This window comes from Talpa europaea (genome assembly GCF_964194135.1).
Source record: "Talpa europaea genome assembly, chromosome: 9".
Lineage (NCBI taxonomy): Eukaryota > Metazoa > Chordata > Mammalia > Eulipotyphla > Talpidae > Talpa > Talpa europaea.
The window spans coordinates 95,010,434-95,019,033 of NC_140076.1; the positions used below are offsets into that span (position 1 = coordinate 95,010,434).

An 8,600-nucleotide genomic window follows, 5' to 3' on the forward strand; every position below is an offset into this window, starting at 1 on the left:
AGCATCCTCGGGAGTCACCACGCTCACCTGGCTCGCCCGTCACCTGGCTCGCCCGTCACCTGCCTAGAGACACGGTTTTGCACGGAGTCCCCGCGGTCAGGTCCACACGCCAACCTGGCCCGTCAGGGGCGCGAGCGGTTTCTCTCCGCATCGGGTGACACAGAGGCACGAACTTGTGGCCTGGAGGGCTGGGGTGAAGGCTCTACAGGGGCGCACCAGGCTCCCCGGAGCTCCCCAGGAAAACCCGGCGGCGAGTTTCCTCCCCAGCGCCGCAAGCCGAGGGTCCTGGGCCGCCGCGGCCACAGGAAACAGGCCCCGGCGAGGCCGGGCGCGCCCGCCCGCGCGCCCGCAAGTTTGGCGGACGCCCCCCCCCGCCGCGCCGCGGCCCCGCAGTGCGCCCGCCGGAGGCCGAGCCCGCGGCCTGGCGCGCCGCCCCTCACCGTGGAAACGTTGGGTGGACTCCGGCGTCAACATGAACTTCCCATCCAGCCGCGGCCGGCCGCCGCGTCCCCGCGCCTCGGCCCCGCTCCGGGTCCCGCCGGCCGCGCGCCCCGCCTCGGCCGAGCGCCGCGCGGGCTCGGGAACTCAGGGCGCCTCGGACCCCGCGAGCCCCTCCGAGGCCGCGGCGCCTCAGCCACCGCCCGGCCCCTCGCCCGTCCGCCCGCGGGTCCTCCGGGGTCCGGCCCGGCCGCGTCAGGGAAGCCCAGGGCGCAAGCGCGGCAAAGCCTTAAAGAGCCCGGGGCCGCCTCTACCGCATAATGGGCTCGAGCAGGTTAGGGCCGGGCGGGCGGGCGGGCGGGCGGGCGGCCGAGGGCAGGAGGAACGCCTGGATTGGGCCGCGGAGGACGGGGGCGGGGAAACCCCGCTCCCCACACCCCTTCCCCTCACCATCCCCCCCACACACACCCCGCCTCCCTTTTAAAGTACCAGGCCGCGGCCCTGAGAAGTGCCGGCCTCCCCAGCCGCTTGACCCGCCCTTTGCAGGGCCGAGCAGCGCGAGGCGCGCCCCTCCCGAGCCCGAGGCGGGCCAGGGCCTGGGCGCGATGGCTGCGGGCGTCGCGGGGCCCACGCGCCGGTCTCCCCGGCCCCCCGCCGCCGCCTGGACGCGCAGGCTTCGGGAGGCCGCCGGAACTCCCAGAGGTCGCCTGGGTCACTCTCAAAAACAATAATCAATGTGTGAATGGTACTTGAATTGCGAAGCTACCAGCAGCTTGTGCTGTCCGGCAGGAGGAAGAACAGGGCACAGATACATGAGGACCAGCCGGGCGGCCGTCCAATATCAACGAAGGAATTCTTAGAAAGAAAATACTTCGTCTGGGACAGAAACAACCTTCTAATTCCGTTCTAATCCCAGGAAAAATAATAAGGGCAATATAAATTACCCTCGGTATCCATTGAAAAGCGGGGTAAATGATAGTAATTACCAGCACAAAAACTTGAGAATGATTTGCCTAGAAATTAGATAGCCTTGGTTATTTTCTAATTGAAATTTATAATCTCCAAAAGGGGTTCCACTGTAATAATCATTGCAGGAAAGGAAAAACATTTTTAAAAATACTAACAAGATGAGGAAATACCCCCAAAAATAGGAAGTAGAAACCTGCCGCTTCACCCAGCTGAAACCTTTTAAACTTTGAAATTTTTAATGAGACAAAGTTGCATAAGTTCAAGTCAAGCCATTTTTAAGTCACTTTCAATGAATTTCATTGCTAGTGAATCCCTCTTGTATAAGAAGTCGAAGAGACATCTTTGATAATATATCTTTCCCTCCTACATTCATCTACAAGCAAATCCTATTGTTTTTACCTTCCCAAATTTCCCTGAATCTCTCTTCTTATATTCCTCCATCATTAGCCTATTCCAAACCACCTTTGGGAAGGGAGTTACTACTAATTTGTCTTTTAATTGGTTTACCTATATGCTATATAGCCCCTCTCCTCACCACACAAAAGGCCAGGAAACCCTGCCTCCTCCCAGTAAAAACCACTTCAATAGCTTCCCATTCTCTTAGACAAAACCCCTTAACTAACCAAGTCCTGCATGGTCATGAAACAGAGCTAAATAGCTGAAGACTGAAATAGGGTCTAAACAGCCACTGGTTATTGGGCTATAGCTGTATCTATACAATAAGGTGCTATAGCTAGTTAAAGGGCAGTGCCTGAGCTTCAGCAAGCTTTGTTTCCTCTATTTGTAAAATAAACCTCATTGTTGCTGTTCCTTGAGCCCCAGGCATCTTGCAATTATGCCCACAGGTGAGAACCCATAGGCAGTGACCTGTCTTCTATTGGGCACTGTCCTTTGGCAGGCTATACCTATTGCACAGGCTATATAATAGGTATAGGCATAGCCTTATGACCCTTGGTGCTTGGGTTTTGGACTCTCTTGAGCCTCCGCATTTCAGTCAGATACTTTACCCACCTCTCCACCTCTTCTTACTGCTCCGATCACATTCCATCTTGCTATTTCTGTTCCAGTCATATTGACCTCTTCCAGTCCTCCTTGCACTGATCATTTGCTTATGCTTTCTCTGTACCTGGAAGGTTTTTCCAAACCTCATCATTCTGACCTCATCTCTAGCATCTAGCTCTTACTGTTATAGGACAGGGAGAGGGGCAGCCCAAACCCCGCAAACCTGCCTATTCTAAATGGGTTCTGCCATCCGCCGCAACAACTCAAAACATATGAGACTTTAATGGGAAGGAACTTTAATAAAACTAGGAAACAATACAGGTAAGGCAAAGAGTCTAGTTTCTAAATGAAGCACCCAAAGTTACCCGTCCCCTCGTGGGTAAAAGTCCATCCAAATGGGATTGGCCCAGAGCAAAGCCCCAAAGCCTGCCACAAGTCTAAAGCATCTTCCAGTGGGGACCCACAGAAAAGGGTCAGAAACAACCAGAAAAGCCCGGAAGGAAAAGAGCAAAATCAACATCAAGATAAAAGCTGCCATTGCCACCTCCCCATGGGTCTCACCCACATCTGTGTCACCCAGTCCACGACCAAAAGACAAGCGCAGTTTCTTCACGTGTCTCTAGGCTCCATGTGCCTCCTCCAGGTCTCCTGGCTCCATCCCGCTTCCTTCCTCAGTCTCTTCTGCAGCTTCTCCTCTTCCTGCTCAGCTCTACCCTCCCTTGGGTGGGGCAGGGAACCTCCCCCTTTCCTGGGGACCACCCTGTTACAATACAAGCAGCTTCTGACCCCTCGCTTCTTCGTCCCTGCCTATCACATTGCACTGAAACTGAAATTGTGTGGTATTTTTTATGAATTTTGTTTCTCCCACTGGACAATTATATCCATAAAATCAGAAGCTTGGTTTTCTTTGGTTCATAGCTGTTTTCCACATGTGTTCAATACATATTTATTTAATCAACAAATGAGAATCACAGAATGTTAGAACTTAAACTACTTGTGTCTTAAAGGTTACCTAAGTCATAGAAAGGCAAAATGTCACATTTGACATTTGGAATCAGAGTCTTAAAATGGATTTTATATTGTTTTAGCTGGGCTGTCACAAGAATCTTTGGGTAACCTTTAAAACTTAGTTCTCAAAGCACCTTACATAACCCTCTGGATTAATGATAGCTTCAGGATGGGCCCAATAAAAGTAATCACATTGGTTGCTTCAAGGGAGAAAGATTGAATTATGGTGGGGAGAAGGGAGGCGTGAGAAGAAAACTTTTGACTGCATGCCCTTTGTACCTATTTATTTCAAACTATGTGAGTGTATTACCTATTTGAAAATAAGTAAATAACACGAGTGCATACTGCATGGTTCTATTTATTTGAAATTCTAGAAAAGGCAAAACTAAAAAAATCATTACTGGTTGCTTTAGTCAGGATTGACATGAGAGAACTTTCTGGGTGATATTGGTGATAAAAATATTCAGTATTGTGATAGAGGTGTGATTTACACATGTGTTTTCATTTTGTCAAAAAATGTACAGTTAAGGCCCTCCATGGTGGCACAGGGGTTAAAGTCTCAGTACTATCAAGCTATTGCCAGCCATTTTGGCTTGAGTTCAATTCCTGGCCAGGGAGCTGACCCACATGGCGCAGCAGACTTCTCCTGCCTCGCTTGCTGCTCCCCTCAGCAGTGTATTTCAGTAGATCTGCCTGTTCTGCTCCCCACTCTGACTCTGGTGAGTCCTCTCATCCCTGCCCCCACACCCTCACACATCTGGCCTACACCCCATTTCTTGTATGTGTAAATATATAAAATAAATCTCTTTAAAAAATAATCAAAATCATCAGCACTGCTGCACTAATGTCTGGGATGTATTATCTCAAATGAGCTCATAGGCCTGAAGACAGAAGCTGGTACCACTAGCTCTGACCCTCCAGCACCACTCCTGGTTTACCCCTTTCCTTCACTCACCCTGAACATATCAACTTACTTGATGGAAAAACTTATACTTCAATTTTCACTGAAATAGCAAAATCTAACCAGAGAAATAGCTAAATCCAATCTCTCACGAGTGCTTGAGCACTTGCGTAAGTGAAATTCCACTGTGTGAATTCCACACCAACACTACTCAGTCCAACTGTCTGCCTCTCTGCTCTTAACATTCTAAGACCTCATATTAGAGTAGATGATAAAGTATGGGTGCAGTGGGCAGTAGCACCCTTCTCTTGTTTAATTTTAAGTAAATTCAGCTGGTAATTCAGGGTTTTCTATCTTCGAATACCCTTAGCATTGGTTTGTGTCATTCTTGGGGAAGGAAGCAAAAAGTGGATGTGAACTCTACTCCCTGACACCTGGCAAGAAAGGGTTAAGTCAGGGCCTCCCTGGTGACAGTGCAGTGGGTTGGTTAAGCATAGCACTGTGAAGCTGTCCCCAGCCTCTGCGTGGGTGAAGCTGTCCAGAAATCCTGCAGTGTGGGTTTGATTCCTGGGATGGCTAGGGAGATACCCACATGGCGCGGCAGACCTCTCCTGTCTCACCCACTGCTCCCCTCAGCACTGCTCCTTCTGTCTGCCTGCCTGTTCTGCTCCCGCTCTGTCTCTGGTGAGTCTTCTCACTCTCCCGCGCTGCTGGCCTATACGCCCAGATCTTGTATAAATAAATAAAATCTTTTAAAAAGAGAGAGAGAAAAAAGAAAGAGTTAAATCTCAGAACAGTGGTGCTCTTAACTGCCAGAGGTGTTTTATAAATCTGCCAGGTGAGCCTCATTGCTCACAGAAAAAAAAGCCAAAGGAGGCATTCTCCTGACAGGCAAAAATTACCCACAGTACAGAGGATGACTCACTAGTGGAGTCAAACCCACTGGTGAACAAACTCCCTCTCTCACTCTGGGTAGTTAGCATGTGGGGTGTCCTTAGAGAACTAGGCCAGTGCAGCTTCGTTCTAGGATTACTCTGTCCAACACCACAGACACCAGCTATATGTGACTATTTATACTTAAATTTAAATGAGTTAAAAATTTCAGATTCTGGGGCCTCCCTGATGGTACATAAATATTTTGAATATTTATTTATGCATACAAGAACTGGGGTACAGGCCAGAGGCGTGGGAGGTGAGAGGATTCACCAGAGACAGAGTGGGGAACAGAACAGGCAGATTGACTGAAATACACTGCTGAGGAGAGCAGCGGGCAAGTCAGGAGAGGTCTGCTACACCTTGTGGGTAGCTCCCTGGTCGGGGATCAAACTTGTGCTTCAGTGGCTGCAGACTACTTCATAGGTTGGGCCTTAAACCCTTGTGCTGCCAGGGAGGCCCTAAATAATTTTTTTTTTTTTAAATTTCAGTTTCTAGGTCACATTCTAACATTTCAAGTGCTCAATAACAGCCACATGTAGCTACTGGCTATTATCTTGGACAGCACAGATATAGAACATTTCCATTTCCAGAAATTTCTCTTGCCAGTACTGTTCTTTTAAAAGGAGAACTAACACTCCAGTGCAACTCCAACTAATGCTCAAAATTTTTTGCCTTGAAAAAATGAAGACTCTTTATGAAATAGTGATAGCTATTTCACTTGGTTCTTTGCTTTCCACTCTCCATGTATTGAGATATAAGAATGGCTTTGGCCTGACCACTATACCTCCACCACACTCCATTGTTTTCAAGACACTGATGTTAAAAAAAAAGCAGGGGGAGGAGGGAGGACGAGAACAAACTGGGGAGGAAGCACAAAGGACTTTGGTGGTAGACTATGGGTACTCTATGAGCTCTAAACTCATCCATAAACTAGAGATAATAACATCTACTTAAGGATTGAAATGACAATTAAACGAAATGATACATGTAAGGCACACACTAAATATTCAACAAATGATAGCTATTGGCGGGCCCCCTGGTGGCCTAGGGCTTAAGTCTCCATGCTGTCACCATTACAGCCTGAGTTTGATCCTTGACCAGGGAGCTAACCCATATGTGGACATGACAGAGCAGACCTCTCTTGTCTCGCTCGCTCGCTGCTCCCCTTAGCAATATATTTCAGAAAATCTGGCTGTTCTGCTCTCCCCTATCTCTGGTAAATCCTCTCACCCCTTGCATCTCTGGCCTATACCCCAATTCTTCACTCAAAAATTAAAAAAGAAAAAAAATGACTATTGCAAATATCTAAAGCCACCAAGGACCAACATGCAAAAATAAAAAAAATATATTTTTAAAAAGCCTGAATTAAAAAAATTATCTATCTATCTAATTAAAAAAACTATCACCACTAATTGTCTGACGTGTAACCTCTGTAAGTCTCTGTTTCTTCAGCAAGGAAATAAGGATAGGAATTGCCAACAACAGATGTGTTGCAAGATGTGTTATTGCATGTGAAAAAGGTCTAATAACAGTAAAGTACAAACTTTAGCTAAAGTTCATTAGCACTCTGTCCCACCTCTACCAAAAAAAGATAAAGAAACTACATTAGGAAGGTGTCACTTTTCAGTAAAATTAGTGTAGTTTTTATTAAGACCTGTGCTGCTAAATATGACTGGGAAACAGAACTGCTGAAGTCATCACTGAAAGCCACATAACCATCAACACTGCCCCCAAACAGAACTTGTGAACAAATACTAGGATGACGAGTCATTTTCCTCAGCTCATGTTCTTCTCCACATAAAAATGCAAAAGCTCATACAAACACACCAGTTTTCCTCTGAGGATGTACTTTCCAAAAAGATAACCAGCAAGTCAATTACAGCAAGAAGAGAAATGGTATCGAATTACAAAAAGTCAAATTACTAAAATACCTTTCTTATAGGTGTGGAATAAAAATTAACACTTCATAAACTTGTTCATCACTTGAATGGCCTCAATACAATGAGACAGCATTCTTAAAATAAAACTGAAGAAGTGTTAATAAGCTGTTCGTGTGTTGAAGATCAAGCAAAGTAGACAAATGCCAACTCCATGACAAAATATTCCTGCAGCAGCAATTACATTTTTAATAATTTTTCATATAAAATCAAATGTCATTTTTAGACATTTATTGTTTCCCATCAGGGTTTAAAAAGATAGCAGTCATTTTGGTGGTAACTATGATAAGCAGAGAAGCAGAGAAGAGCCTGGGGATTTAAACTGAATTTATAGCTGACTCATAGGGAGTGTTTACAACAACAGTCCCACAAGGATCCACCCATTTGGCACTCTTTTAGTTCCACTCTATACATTTCTTAGGTGGTAAATTCAGGGGAAGCTGGTAGCACACAGTTACAAAAGCTTTTTGGTATTATGAATGCTAACTGACTTGGGGTTTTTTCCACCTTCATTCCTTCCTCCTCACCTCCTTTCTTTTTCTTCCTTTTTCCTTCCTTCAATGACTTGGGTTTATCTCAGAAGGACAGCTGTACAGTAACTTGGAGAGCTGACTCTGAGGCATTGGCTAGTAGCTTTTATATATATTAGGTCATTTCAACTCTTGGAATTTTTTTTTAAAGATTTATTTATTTATTTATTTATGCATACAAGAACTGGGGTACAGGCCAGCGGTGTGGGGGAGTGGGGTGAGAAGATTCACCAGAGACAGAGTGGGAAACAGAACAGGCGGTTCTACTGAAATACACTGCTGAGGGGAGCAGCGGGTGATACAGGAGACATCTGCTGTACCATGTGGGTAGCTCTCCGGCCTGGGATCGAAATTGTGCTGCAGTGGCTGCCGATAGCTTCATAGGTTGGGTCTTCACCCCTTGTGCCACCAGGAAGGCTCCGCAACTCTTGGAATTTAACACGACAAAATTATAATTAGGAAGGACTTCCCTTTTAGTTTACTTATTTTCTCTGTAGCTGTGGTTTTGAAAAACTGTAGGTTATTGCATTCTATTAGTGACTATTGTGTTTGTGTTATTAGGAGCTATGTAGTGTTTACTATAAAACACAAAAATAAGTGGCATACCTGGTAGGAGGTATCTAAAGAAAGCATACCACTTCTTCCATTCTCTTGAAAGATATCTGATATAATAATTTTAAAAGATTGCCTCTCTAGTTATGACAATTATTTTTTAGAGTATTTACTATGAACTGGTATCATTTTATTTCATCTTCACTGTAACCCTATTGTTATCCTCACTTATAAATGAACACTAAGCAAATCACTAGGAATGCTGCATTCATTCATTCATTCATAAACATCATGGACATACAATTACATTAGGAACCTTCCTAAGAA

At 45.9% G+C, this 8,600-nt stretch overlaps 1 protein-coding gene across 1 annotated transcript in view; it reads right to left on the bottom strand.

Annotated features, from left to right (window-relative positions):
- Nucleotides 1–7,466, bottom strand: part of EVI5 (ecotropic viral integration site 5) — a gene marked incomplete at both ends in the record, with an annotated part of 175,135 nt that extends 167,669 nt beyond the window's left edge. Inside the window, one exon of the mRNA XM_084243965.1 lies at nt 7,425–7,466. Within this exon, the coding sequence (XP_084100091.1) occupies nt 7,425–7,460 (36 nt within the window). The remainder of the gene's footprint in view (nt 1–7,424) is intronic.
- Between the last annotated feature and the right edge of the window lie 1,134 nt (nt 7,467–8,600).